The following is a 14,999-nucleotide window of genomic DNA, read 5'->3' on the forward strand; positions in this document are numbered from 1 at the left end:
TTATAGCTCCAAGAAAAGTAGTCCTTGCACTCTTTTAAAAGAGTTATGAATGCCTCTTCATCATGTAGGTCAAAGTCTGTGGCAATGAAGACTCGTTTGGGGTCCTCATCGAGCTCTCAAATATTTACCTCTTTTACCTCTACAACTCCATCATATGGCATCATCCCTATCCTCTGTAATATCTGCCTCTTTGAACTCCATAGGTCCATCATATGAGGTCCCTATTTGATCACTCTTTGAACGTTGGGCCTGTAGGCGAAGTCCTTTTCTTTCATCAACATCAAAGGATTTGAAATGGCTTGGGACCTTCCGCAAATCCATCGGCTCCTCTTCATTCTCTTTCTTTCCGAGATCTTTTTGTTTCTCATTCCGTGTCCGCCCACGGATTTCTTTTTTTCCTTCTTGCCAAACTTGCAAGATTAGGAGGCTATTGCCTCACTTTTGGCTCTTGAAGTGTTTGTAACATTACCCGGCTTAACTTGTCTCCCTAATTCTTAGACAATTCCTAGTGAATTTTTGTGGATTTGACATATCTTATCCTTTGTGAATTTGTGCTAGGTCCTTGTCTAAGAATCTCACTATAATTAGCTTAGTAATATTTCTTCTTTAACCATTTCTGGAAATTCAACCTTGCGGTTAATATTGAGGCTTCTTTCCCATATAAGATTTAGACTCTTGCTCTTTTGAAGAGCTTTCCCCTCACTGGTTCATCACTAAGGGTCCCATCATGCATATTATGTAGTGAGTGGGCATCTCACCTTTCTCATCAAGATCCATAAACTTCGTTCCAAATTTTCCCATGACATTTATTATGGCTAATATATGCATCCAATTCTTGCAAAAAATCATCATTCAAGAGAGAAGTATATAAGATCTCTTCCTTTGATGGTACTAGTTATTCATCGATTACACATAGTGTTGCACTAATGTGGTTCTAACTATAGTCTCTAAGCCATTTACAAAACAACCCCCCATCCACGACGTGCATCTTCCAAGCTTACATGTTTACTTTTAGGATTTGTGAATCCTTTTGTTAATCTGTGGTGCGATCATCTAGTACCATCTTCGCACTTCTCATAAAAGGTCTTCCAAGAATCACATCATACCAATCTATGTGTCCTATAAAATTCACAACTACAAACGTATGGTAGTAGCCAAAAGAGAACTTTTATCTTCAAGTTCCGTAATACTTCCATAAGTCATGACATGGTACCATCAGTAGAGTCATTTACAATGAGGTTCACTCGCTCCACGGCTAGATTTTTCCATTTTTCCCAACGTTGGTTTGTGATTCCATCAAGGAGCACAAGATCTTGATAGCTCTTATACACCATTGAAAGTGTTACATTCATGTCATCACTCTCATAATACTTTCCCATCAAATTTACCAAAATTTGGACTATTTGAGGTATGTCTTGCCTTCATCCATGATAGCCTACAAATCAACAAGGGAAGTGTTATATGTACATTATGTGTGCTATGTTATATGCACATTATGTGTGCATATACTAGGAGGCATGGGAGCATGGGTTAGGACTAATCTTAAGGGTTAAGGTTAGGGTCAGGCATCCAAGGGTCACACATGGGAAATGGAGAGTCAAGAGTCACTTGGGGGCCCTCCTATATATAATAGGGGTATGTGGACCACTCAAGGGAGGCTTGGAGGCTTGGGGGCTTGGAGGCTTGGGGGCTTAGAGGCTTAGGCTATGGTCTCTTGTGTAGAGGTCCATATCTACTCACCTACCATTTCACACTATAGCTACATGCTATTGGATTGGAGTTATACCTCTTGATGGTACGGGACATCAAGGTAGAGAGGTATGATGTATTTCATTTATAATTCATGTGTGCATCCCTTGGGCTCGGGGTTGGTCAGGTGGTTGAGTTTATGCCTGATTTATGCATGTTCATGCATAACAATTATCTAGAGAGATCTTAGGGTTTTAACAGTGGTATCAGAGCAATCTCTAGTTAATTGTTGTTGATTTTTTTTTAAAGGTAAATTTTAATATTTACTAATAAAAATATTATTTTCTTGATTTATGTTGATGATTTGCATGTGGATCGTCAATATGGTGATTGGAACGCGTGTTACTACAATTCAATGGACGAATCGACGTTGTGGAGAAATTTCGTGACTTTAATGCTATTTTTTCCTATTTTTTATGGTTTAAAAGAAACATTAATGGAAATTTATACAAAAACACCACATATTTTATTGTGGGTATGTTTGGTAGAATGGATTCCCTAGATTTGTAGAATTTTTAGGAATTTTTTCTTAATTTTTTTAGAGAATTTTTATGATTAAAAATTTATTTTTAATACATTTTTGCGGGTTTTCCCGCAGGTATGCGATCAAATTTCTGTCGATTTTCTGCTGAAATACAGTAGGGGATAGCATGTTGATGCATGAAATGCTCTCCCATGTGCATGGGATCCTCTCCGCCTCTCAATTTTGATTTTCCTATGTGAATTTCTCTTACAAAGGATTTTTTTAATTAAACATTTATCATAATGAATATTAATTATGATTAAGTAAAAGTTTAATTTAAAACCTTAATCAAAATATTAATTAAGGTTAACCTCTCTGTTAACAGAGAGAGAAGAGATGGGAGGAAAGAGAATGAAAGGGAGAAGAAGAAGAGGAAAGAGGGGAGAAGAGAGAGGGAGTTTTCTCACTCTCTCCCTCTCTCATCCTTTTGCGCGAGCGCAGACCCGGGAGGGGGGGGAGGGGTTAGGTGCTGCAAGATGCAAAAAAAATCACTCCCACCCCATAAAATTTTTATAAAAGCTTTATATTAAAGCTTATTAATATTTTTTTATTTTTTTAAAAAATGAGTTTTTTTATAAAAAAAGCTTTTGAAAATGTTTAAAAAAAAGCTTGAAAATTATGAGACATTATGGGATTTGAGGAAAAAATCTGTGGAGATTTTTGAATTTTGTTTCTCTTAAATTTTTTTGGCTTTTCATCTTCTGGAAAACTTTTAACCTTCCGTATTCCGGAAACTTTTGACCTTTCACATTCCGATTTTTTTTGTCTTTTCATTTTCTGAAACTTTTGGCTTTCCGTATTCCAGAAAAACCATTGGAATTTCCAAATTTTTTGACCGTTCGTATTCTAAATGCATTCGGGATAATTTAAAAATTTTAAAAAATTCCTAAAAATTAGTGGAAAATTAGGCAAAGGTTAATTTAAATTTTGAGAAAATGTGGGGTTGGTGTTTGGCATGTGGTGTGTCCATTCGGGCACCCGTGACCATTCAAATTCCTTTAAAATATATTTTTTGACCCATAAAATTAAAAAATCCATTAAACTTAAAAATTTTCATTGGATTTGAGAATTGTCGAGTGGAATTGGAAATTTTGTGAACGATAGTATTCTCAGGAAAATTTAGGAATATTCTAGAAATTATTTTTAGAAATCTTAAAATTTGGTATTTATAAAATATCAATGGTATTTTGGTAAATTAAATTGCTTATTTTTTTTGGAAAAATATAGGTTTGAAATGCCATACGATAGGTTTGGTGGAATTCAAAATTATTATATTTTGAGGCCCTAGAAAATTAGAGAAATTTTGGAAAAAATCATGATAATTCTTTTTCTAGAGAATTTAATATTTTCCAGGGTTATTTAATGTTGAAGTATATTTTCTTGTGCTGACATTAGATAGATGCGGGTTTTTTACATATTATTAATACGATTGTATCTCGTATTAATAGTTATTTCTATTTGGATTAATTCTAAACGATGTTTTCATGATTTTTTGCCATTGTTTAGCCATTCTTTTTGGACATGTTCCATATTTTTGATGGCTAGAATCTACGTTCAAAGTGTGTCTCACCTTTGACACCTTTTCATGATAATTTATTTTGCACTTGTTTAAGTGTGGTCTATGCTTAATTTCTTAAGCTGAAGAAAAATTCTATCATGGGTTAGTTGATCTGTTTGTTTTGGTGGTAACCACACCAACTGTACTAGTTGTGTAAGTGTGGAAACTATCTCCCAGGCAGGTCATCAATGTCCACCACCCTAGCACTAGTTGAGCTCGATATCTCAACACAATGTTGATATATTTTACATGCATATGTAGATATTTATCCTAGGGGGTTAACACAAGTGAGTGGATAATAGCCCTAGGGCCATTATACGAAGCACACCATGGATGGTGTGCTTTAGAATGGACCTACGGCCATTCTTCCATGGAAACTCTTGATATATTTTTACACAAAGAAGTGAAGAATGGCCCTAGGGCCATTTTAAAGCACACCATGGATGGAAGCATGACCCTAGAACCATTCTACCAAGCAAACCACGGATAGTATGCTTTAGAATAACCCTAGTGACATTCTTTCAAGCACATAGTGCTTATAAGAATGGCCCTAGGGCCATTCTTCCATGGACAATGTTGATGCATTTTGCATGCATATGTAAATATTTATCCTAGGGGGTTGACACAAGTGAGTGGAGAATGGCCCTAGGGCCATTCTACCAAGAACACCATGGATGGTGTGCTTTAGAATGGCCGTAGGGCCATTCTTCCATGGAAAATCTTGATGTATTTTGACACAAGGTAGTGGAGAATGCACCATGGATGGTATAATGGACCTAGGACCATTCTTTAAGCACACTATGGATGGAATAATGGTCGTGTGCTTTAGAATGACCTTGGGGCCATTCTTCCAAGCATGTCGTGCTCTTTCAAGAACATTGTGCTTACAAGAATGGCCCTAGGGCCATTCTTCCATGGATAATCTTGATGTTTTCTCAATGCATGTTGAAAGAATCACCCTAGGGACTGGAGAATGGCCCTAGGGCCATTCTAAAGCACACCATGAATAATCTTAATGTAAGAATGGCCTTGTGCTTATATTACACTAAGCATTATATTATAGTATATTACACTAAGTGTTATAATACATTATATTACATTAAGAATTATATTACATTATACTACGCTATATCTATGTGTGGCACTATATTAATGTTATGGCCACCCACTGGATACATGCTCTTTCATTTTTTATTTTCAATTTTTAGTTGTGTGGGAAATGCGATGGCCCCTGGGGAGCCGGGTTCTGTCTTGTTTGAAAAGCTTGCATTGAAAAGTCATTTTTTAAATTTTATTGAGTTAAAAGATAAAAATTAACTTGGGGCAATGTTCTCTCTCTCTCAACATACATACAAAAAGAGAAAATACTGAGTGTATCCATGAAAGAGGAATTCCCACTATATTGGAATCCAAATATTTAAATGAGGAAAGTGTAATTCCTAGTGTAAAGGAATTAAAAGTGCACCTTTTGCTTTTTTAGTTGGATGTTGACGATGCCGATGCACATGAGGATTGGGAGGGAGAACTTATGAGCCTAAACTGGGGGCAAATTTTGAAATATTATGAATTTTAAATTGGGTGGGAAACTTTGGGAGAGATGGGCTAAATACACTAAGAGAGTAGATTGGCTCGAGGGCCAATCTCCATTTACATTGGCCCTATTGTACACAAGAGAATCTAGAGTGGCCTTAGGACCAAGCTACCACACACAAATGAATCTAGTTTCGGAGTTTAGAATGATCCTATCGCCAATCTCTGCATGTGTGTATGGCAAGAGTGACCCTTGCAAGAGAATCTAGCTTGGTCGTAGGGCCAAGCTACCATGAACAAATATACATCATCTTTGCTGGTAGATTGGTCAAGCTACCATCAACAGAGAAACAACATCTTTGCTGGTAGATTGGCCCTAGGGCCAAGCTACCAAGCAAAGATGATGTAGATTTGTTGATGGTAGCTTGGGCCTAGGGACAAGCTAGATTCTCTTATGTGTGGTAGCTTGGTCCAAGGGGCAATCTAGATTCTCTTGTGTTCCCTATGGCCATTCTCTCAAGATTTCATGGTAGAATGGCCCTTGGGCCATTCTTGCAACAAGCACACTGTGGGCCATTCTACCTATACAATGTGCTTGAGAATGGCCCTAGGACCATTCTACACTACCCTGTATCAACTGTTGGTAAATTTTAAAATGGTCCTTAGGTTAATCTCTATATGTTCTTGCATAAAATTCTAAAATTATCCTTGGGCCAATCTCTTGAGATAATGTCCCTATGGTCTATCTATCGTGCAATCTTGACAAAATGGCCCTAGGGAACACAAGAGAATCTAGAGTGACCCTTGCAAATAGAATCTGGCTTGAATCTAGAGTGACCCTTGCAAATAGAATATGGCTTGGCCCTAGGGCGGCCAAGCTACAATGAAAAAATCTACATCATCTTTGCTGGTAGATTGGTCATAGGGCTAAGCTACCATCAACAAAGCAACACCATCTTTGTTGGTAGATTGGCCTTAGCACCAAGCTACCAGCAAAATTGATGTAGATTTGCTCATGGTAGCTTGGCTCTAGGGCTAAGCTAGATTCTCTTGTGTATGGTGGCTTGGTCCAAGGGTCACTCTAGATTCTCTTGTGCTTCCTACGGCCATTGTCTCAAGGTTTCATGATAGAATGGACCTAGATCCATTCTTACAAGCACAATGTACTTTAGAATGGCCCTAGGGCCATTCTACATAATGTGCTTGTTGAGAATAGACCTAGGGCCATTCTCCACTCTTTTTTATCAGATGTTGGTAAATTTTATAATGGTCCTTGGTTCAATCTCTACATGTGCTTGCATAAATTTTAGAATTTTATTGGGGCCAATATCTTGAGAGAATGGCCCTAGGGCCATTCTATCATGCAATCTTGAGAGAATGAACCTAGGGAACACAAGAGAATCTAAAGTGACCCTTACCATCAACAAATAAACACCATCTTCCGTTGTAGATTGTCCCCTAGGGCCAAGCTACTAGAAAAGATGATATAGATTTGTTCTTGGTAGCTTGGCCCTAGGTGTAAGATTCCTCCCTCTAGCTTTTGAGGTGTAAAGGTGTAAGAATCTCCCCTTTTGTTGTAATTATTCCCCTCTTTGAAATAGAAGAAAGATTTTGTTTTACCCTTTTTGGCCTAGAGAGAGAAAAATTTTAGAGAGAGATAATCCTAAATTAAGATATCTTTGGATAAAGTCCTCCTAGTGTCTAAAATGGATTCCCCTGAAACAAAAATTCAAAAAGAACTTTCCAATGTGCATTTGGAATTAATTGAAAATATGTATAAAGGACCTTAGCCTAAGGGTCTACATTTTCAGAAATATTTGGATTATGGTCTAGTTAAGGTTCCAATGGGCCAATTAGATTAATCCAAGTGTTGGGATGAGATAAATCCAAAGAATAAAATCAAATATCCAAAATGAGTAAATGCTCACATAAGATGAAGAGTTGACTAAGTACAAGGTTTATTAGTTAGAAACTATGAGATATTTTAGAATAATGATGCATTTTTGACACCTTGGTAAAGAGAGGGGGACTCTTTGAGGTAGGCGCCTAATTCACACATGTGGATGAGTTTTTAATTTTAAAAAATTGTGATATTTTTATCTCTCCTCTCTCCTGGATCGAACCAAATAAAAAAGGGAGCCAAATTGGTCCAAATCTTGTCCGAATTGAGTCAAACTGAACCTGAAAAATTATAGAACCCAGTTGGACTTGGTTAGTGGCCTCCCTCACCTATAAATAGATCCTTAGTCTTTTGTAAAGAAATCTGCGAACTATACCATGCCAATATTACATTAAAATAATGATAATTTTTCTATTATTCCTTAAAACTCCTCTACTTTTGGAGAGATTGGAGCTTCTCTCTCTCTTCAACAATCCTTGGAGCTTTCTTCGCAACATACTAAACCAATCGATTGGTTGGGGGCTTCCTTCTAAGATAAAGAAGCAAGCCAAATCAAGAGGTAAGAAGTAATTTCATGGCTTTCATTAATATTCTCAAAAGATTTCACTTCTCATCCCCTCTCAAGCTTGAGAAGTTTCAAATTCATTGTTTTGAATGCAATTTTGTAAATAAAGCTTTCTATAAGAATTCTAATGATTAATCACAAAAAAGTTAGATTTTATGCTTAATTAAGATGCTTAATTAGGATGCTTTTTATGTATATCTCTCTCTCCCCAAAAGAAGAGTCATTCCTATGACTAATTCTTTAGCAAATGAATGCTTCTCATTGATAAATTTTTAATTCAAAATCAATCTCTAAGCTTGATGTGCTGTGATGTAAATGGATGTGGATGGGATGTGATGTGATGTGATGTAAATGGATATGGACGTGGATGTCAAGAGATGTGGATGGGATGTGATGTGATGTAAATGGATGTGGATGTGAATGTGATGAGATGAGCTTGAGATGTGATGATATGTGAAAGAAAGTGATGTGATGTAAATGGATGAGAATGAGATGTGGACGTGATGTGATGTAAATGGATGAGAATGAGATGTGGACGTGATGTAATGTGGATGGGATGTATGTGATGTGATGTGGATGTAATGAATGAGATGGATGTGAATGGATGCGATGAGATGTGACTGGATGACATGTGATGTGATGTAAATAGATGTGAGTGGATGTGAATGAGATGTGATGTAAATAGATGTGAATGGATGAGATGTGATGTGATGTGAAATGGATGTGATATGAATTTGGATAGATGTGAATGGATGAGATGCAATGTGAATGGATGTGATGTGATGTGATATGGATATGGATAGATGTGAATGGATGAGATATGATGTGAATGGATGTGATGTGAATGGACGTGATGTGATGTGAAATGGATGTGATGTGATGTGAAATGGATGTGATGTGAATCGGGATAGATGTGAATGAATGAGATGTGATGTCAATCGAGATAGATGTGAATGGATGAGATGTGATGTGAAATGGGTGTGATGTGATGTGATGTGAATCAGGATAGATGTGAATGGATGAGATGCAATGTGAACGGATGTGATGTGATGTGATATGGGTATGGGTATATGTGAATGGACGAGATGTGATGAGGATAGATGTGATGAGATATAATATGATGTGACTCGATGAGAACGGATGAAGGACGATGGGAATACATATGATCGGATGTGGATTAAGCAATGTGAATTGATGTAGAATAACGAGAAATGATGTGCCAAATTATAGAAAGATAAGAGTTTATTAGAAACTGTATTTATGACCTGTTTTTAAATGACTGTTTTATGTCAAGAATGCTGGGGAAGCATTTTGACCATCTTGTGAATGAGGTTGTGGAGACCTACTTTTGATAAAGTTGCAAGAGCTGATGGAGAGTCAATGTAGGATGTCTCACGTAGCAAGGTCGACTGAGGTCTTGACGAGGTGGATGAGGGACCAAGGAAGCGGCCTATGAGTGAAGCGCTAGGTGACCTGCGAAGGAACCTAGAGGGTGCTGGACCATACGGTGCTTGGGCTCTGGGTCGCCGAAGATACCCACACGTACGTCGAGGAAGAAAATAGAACAAGGAGTTAGAGTTGTTTTCTGAACTCGGGCATGGATCTGGTTGATTGTCCTTGATGATCCTCAACGTATGAGTCCATGGCTCTTTTATATGGATCTGTTGGTTGATCTTGCTGATCTTCAACGAAGAGTCCATCTGGATTTTTATAAGTGAATATATTTTCGGGTACTATGAGCTAGGAACTATTGGGTCCCTGAGTGAACACGTGGTGAGCGTTCTGGTTGCCAATGATGCCATAGGTACACCGATGAAAGAATGATTGGAAATTAGAATTTAACCTATATATTTTGGAGGATTATGATCAATGATACTATGGTTTCATTAAAAGATTGTTTTAAAGACAGTTGAATCTGTGAAATAGGAAATTCCACAAATTGGGTGTGTAAGTGGTGTGACTATCTTGAAGTTTGCTTGAAGCGCTAGCTAGGGGGCCTGGGAACTCTTTTCCCTAGTACCCGCGATAAAACATAACCAAATTCCTAAATGGATCCTGTCACTACAGTGGTGGCTAACCAATGGGACTCGAAGGGGTTAGGCTAGACTGATGGATCCATAAAATGAGACTCAATTCTCTTATGTTACGATAGATGAAGTAAATCTCGGATAGTCCTTGTTCTATGGAAAAGAATCAATGGCTGTGCCTCTTGTGAGATGAGGAAAAAAGCGTTGGTCTCTATGATCCAAGTACAAGTCTCTTCCTTGATCTGACCATGTGACTTACTCGTTCGGTCGGATCAGTTTGGTTAGTTAAGGCTCTTGACTACGTTAGAATAAAAATATCTTGGAGGAATCGCCCGTGCTTTCTGGGTGAGGGAAGTTTTTATGGGCTCGGTTTTGGAATAAACCAAGGGATTAGTCTCTTGTCCAGATATCCATGGGCCAGGCCTCAAGTGAGAGGCTCTGCCCTGCAAAAAGAAGTGCTACTTCCGCTCCTAGCACCCTCGAACTCGTTGTGCAGAGGGGGCATGGATCTTTCACTAGGGCCAAGCTAGATTCTCGTGTGTGTGTGGTAGCTTACTCCAAGGGTCACCTAGATTCTCTTTTATTCCCTAGAGACATTCTCTCAAGATTGCATGGTGGAATGGCCCTTGGGCCATTCTACCTACACAATGTGCCTGAGAATGGCCCTAGGGTCACTCTAAATTCTCATTTTTTCCCTAGGGCCATTCTTTCAAGATTTCATGGTACCTACACAATGGCGTTAGGGCCATTCTCCACTCCCATGTATCAACTATTGGTAAATTTTTGAATCGTCCTTGGGCCAATCTCTGCACGTGCTTGCATAAAATATTAAAATTCTGAAGCATGCTATGGATAGTTTTAAAGCACGTTATGGAAGGTTTTCATTTGGATGTAAGTAATTTTTTTATATGATTGACTTAACTCGTCTCAAGTACACGGATGGATCGAAAGATGAAAATTAATTTTCCATCAAATGTTAATATGGTGAGTGGTGAGCCAAATAAGTGGGATATGGACCTCTACAATCTCAATGGTCAAAAAAATCACAAAATGCATCTTTTCCTTCTGTCACTAGATGACAAGAGTCTTATAAGAATAAAAGGCAAATAATGGTTGTCGTTGTATCAGTAGTTGACTTGCATCCAAAAATTGAATGTATTTATGTTGAGATGGGTGAATTATCTTATCAACTTCCTCTTTGAGCATATGTCAAGGATTTCATGGTAGTAGACCAAGAGGACGTTATGTTCTCTAGATGATGGAAGCTAGAGATCGATAGTATCTCTGATATCATTGCTGAAGCTACAAGTTGTTATTATACAAGTCTTGGGAAAGAAAGTGCCAAAGCCCCGTGAAGCTACATCAAGTTCAAAGAAGTCAAGATCTTCTCCACAAAAAGATGGCAACATTTTCGATGTGGATGAAGTAAAGCCTGCTATTCTCCTCCTCAATATCTCCCTCTTCATCACCCACGCCCAGCTCAAACACCACCCCACTTCCCTCTTTAGCTCAAGCCATTACACATAGTCTCCATGATGATGGCATCTCTCCCCCACGAGGCAAAACTCGCAGCCTGGTCGACATCTAAAACTCAACTTGTTTCTCGGTTATCCTCCAAGCCGAGAAGGTGTCTCATGCATCTCCGGCTATCTCTTCCGTCTCACTGGTGGAGCCATATCTTGGCAAACGAAGAGACAGCTCTTGGTGGCTTCCTCTACAACCAAAGAAGAATATGTAGCACATTGAGGCTCTCCGGCTTCAATAACTCATCAATGAACTTCAGCTCCCTTACGATGTGCCGCGTGTCACAATGTTTTGTGACAATAGATCCACCATCACTATCGCCAAATCTCCCAAAGTATCCTGTTTTGTGACAATAGATCCACCATCACTATCGCCAAATCTCCCAAAGTATCCAGCAAGCTCAAGCACATGAATATCGCCTATCATCTTCTGAACTTTGTGTTGGCCTTCTCCTCCGTGTGTTGGCCTTCTCCTCCGTCTCTGGACATATGTTTTAGAATAGAGAATTCTCTCCTTATTTGTAGGAAGATGCTTTCCTATAGTTTAGGAAGCATATTGCTATTATAATTCAAATGTAACAACTCCTTGTCAAACCGCCACTTATACTATTTGTAGTGACCTTGGTTTGTATAAAGTGACACTCTCTCATTTAGAAATACAATCAAATTTGCAAGAGAAAGGTGTTAACACATACACGTTTCTCTCTCTCTCTGTCTTTGTGTCTTCTCTACACATTTTCCTCACCAACCTCAGCGTTCTCTCAATAACTGCTCCGATTGATTATGTTAATTGGGATTACATATATAGAAGACTTCGTGTCCTTTCATATCTCTTGGACGGACACAAGGATTATTCAATTACAATAAGTTCTCTCTAGGTTAATGTATATTAGGAGGAACCTCGACATAGTGGTCTCGTGCTTCTAGACATAACCTTGTTTTGGCCATTTTTTCCCTTGTTCTCTATAATTAAGTTGAGGGTACTTCTGGCCAGGTTCTTGTATCATTAGAACACTAATTGAAACATAAGTACTAATCATCCCCCAAAAAGAAGAAAAAAGAAAATCGAAACCTGCCTGTCGATTTGAGGCATCACCAGATTAGCGGACCTAACGAGCAGTAGTCCCCAGTTGTTTTCAAGAGACACTGAACTGCATGGCATTCAGTAAGGTCGTGTAAATTGAAAATCAAGCATACCTTGCCTCAAGCACTAAAAACGGTGCATGTCGAGCTGTACATGAACTACTGTTCATATAAGGCCTGTCTCTCTCTCTCTCTCTCCCCATGTAGACACAGACAATCTGCAGTTTTCCATTTATTTAAGCTACGGTCTCCATAGTTCAGCAGATCCAGAAGGAAAACTTTAATATGCTTCTAGCAGACGTCGAGAACAACATTTTAGTAACAAAACCAAAACCATCAAAGCACCGTGCAGATTCTTTGAAAGGCCCAGCGGCATCAAACAATACTTAGCATAATTGTAATGACGGTAAATTCAAACTAATCTTTTTGGAAACCACCTGCATGAAGATTTTAAGAGATTCATATCCATCACCACAAGCATACGTGTCATGATCATTTCCTACAATTGCTCTGACCCAGCCGAAGCTCGAGATCCACGGTACAAAGGCGTGCCAAGTTTTTGGGTGAGCTTACACCATCGTCTTTGGTATTGTTTCGTGGTAGTCTTACACAGAATGACGGGTAAGGGTGTGAAGCTCTTCTGTGCAGCCTTTGGTTGCGGCTCTCAGAGTGGACAGTGTTACAGCACCTGGTTTTATCTGAGAAAGATAACAATTAACAATATGGTAAGTGATTTGCAGATACAAATATCGATTTTGTTTTGACAGAGAACAGGCTCTGAGAAAAGAGGCAATCACCTTTGGTTAGGGACGATGCGGGAGGAGGAGAGGCCAATAGACCAGATGCAGTGTCAAGGAGCTCGTTATTGCTGGGATTATGAAGCGCTGCAAGGAAAGTAGATTTGGAAAGGATAGGGTAAACAAGGCAGAGAGCTGTGGAGCGTGTTATTGCAGGCTCGTAATTAGTACTATTAGTGTGACAGGGAATCGTGTTGCCAACAGCAGGGGTTGATTGGACGGGAATCGTGTTGTCAAAACGAGCGGGCGATGGTCGAAGGCGAGCTCGATCTCGGCGGTGGACGTTCATGTGTCCGCCCAAAGCCTGGGCGGATCTGAACTGGCGCCGGCAGAAGCTGCAGGCGTAGGAGCGGGGGGGCCAAACGCCGCCCATGGTGCTTCGGGAGTCAGCTTCAAAGGCTCGAACTTCCCACGAGTCAGACAAATCACTAACCTTTCTTACCTCTTCTAACGGCAATAGAGATGGCTGGGAGAGCAACAAGATATCTTCTCCGGCTTTAGAGAGCGGCCAGGGAGGCGCGGCTGCTTGGTATTTATGGAGATGATCCTTGCAGCCAACTGGCCCAAGAGAAACGACTACCTTTGGAGCGGCCATGATAATTCTAAGCTTCAGACAGTGGGAAGTGGGGGGAAAGCAAGGGCGCAAGACATTGTCTTGCAGATTTCTGCCTCGCTACGTTCTAATTAGTGCTGCACAATAGAGGCTGCAAAGGTACTTCTGCACAGCCAGAGTATTGGCGCTACAAAATTAAAACGTCGTCTGCGGGGTGTAGGTCATTAAGCAGGCAACATCGATCATCAATGGGGGGCCAAAGATCAATGATCAAACGCCCTTGTGCATGAATCACGTACGGACAAGAGAAAAGGATGGGACGTTACCTGCAGGCTGCGCCGTGTGAAGAACGTCGAACTCTTGAAAGAAAGAAAGCGGCTGGCCGCTGGAGTGTGGACCAACGGACCACCTTCTCCCATAAAGATTCGCTTTCGTTGTCAAACTTCGACGACGGGTTGTCCCGACTCCCCTAAGATCTATCCCCCTTCATGCGCCCTGCTCACGCAACGTGCAATAGTTGGGCCTTCCTCCAAGTTACCCTCGGCGTTTTCACACGCTTTTTCTCAACTCTCTCAACAGTCTGTACTTGACCATTTGGTAATTCTACGGTTCGCCTCTCTCCATATCAGTTGGATTGTGAACCCTACGACCGTTCAACCGACGCCCTTATCCCATCCCACCAAAGTCGAATCCATGCATGCCCGCATCTCATTACAAAATGATCTGCTGGACGTATGGTGAAAAATGCATCGAGAATATATTTGCCCATAACTGCTGTTTTAATAGTGACCGGTTGATATCTTGCCACACACTCACAACATTTGTGCATATGTGACACATAACCTTTCTTCTTCCACCACTCTTTCTCTCTATCCCACATTTTTGGCTATGACAGCTATGGCGATGCTCTCTAACCTAAGACCCAGGATTTGCAAGAGAGAACTATTCCATACCCATTCTCAATACATGGGGTCCCCTATCTTTAACGTCAATGAAACATAAGGTAGAGCCCTTACGCAAATGCAGAGGGATATACCAAATGCAAATGCACAAAGAGCTCTACCAATTCCGTGAGAACTCTATGCATAAGGGCTCTTACTTTGTGCATATAGCTCTCTTTGAGATCTATGCATAAGGTAGAGCCCTTATGCAAATGCATAGAGTTCTACCAAATGCATGAGAACTCTCTAT

At 39.7% G+C, this 14,999-nt stretch overlaps 1 protein-coding gene across 1 annotated transcript; it reads right to left on the bottom strand.

Moving 5' to 3' along the window:
- Positions 1 to 12,816: 12,816 nt before the first annotated feature.
- LOC147607503 (uncharacterized) lies at positions 12,817 to 14,048 on the bottom strand. Its single transcript, XM_086790373.1, has 2 exons — positions 13,256 to 14,048; positions 12,817 to 13,156 (listed from the first exon to the last, which is right to left on the bottom strand). Exons 1-2 carry the CDS (start codon positions 13,848 to 13,850, stop codon positions 12,951 to 12,953), a joined length of 801 nt encoding a protein of 266 aa, XP_086646499.1. The 5' UTR covers positions 13,851 to 14,048; the 3' UTR covers positions 12,817 to 12,950.
- Positions 14,049 to 14,999: the final 951 nt, after the last annotated feature.

This window comes from Cibotium barometz, chromosome 55, assembly GCF_041138505.1.
Source record: "Cibotium barometz isolate CiBa-2024 chromosome 55, ASM4113850v1, whole genome shotgun sequence".
Taxonomy (NCBI): Eukaryota; Viridiplantae; Streptophyta; class Polypodiopsida; order Cyatheales; family Cibotiaceae; genus Cibotium; species Cibotium barometz.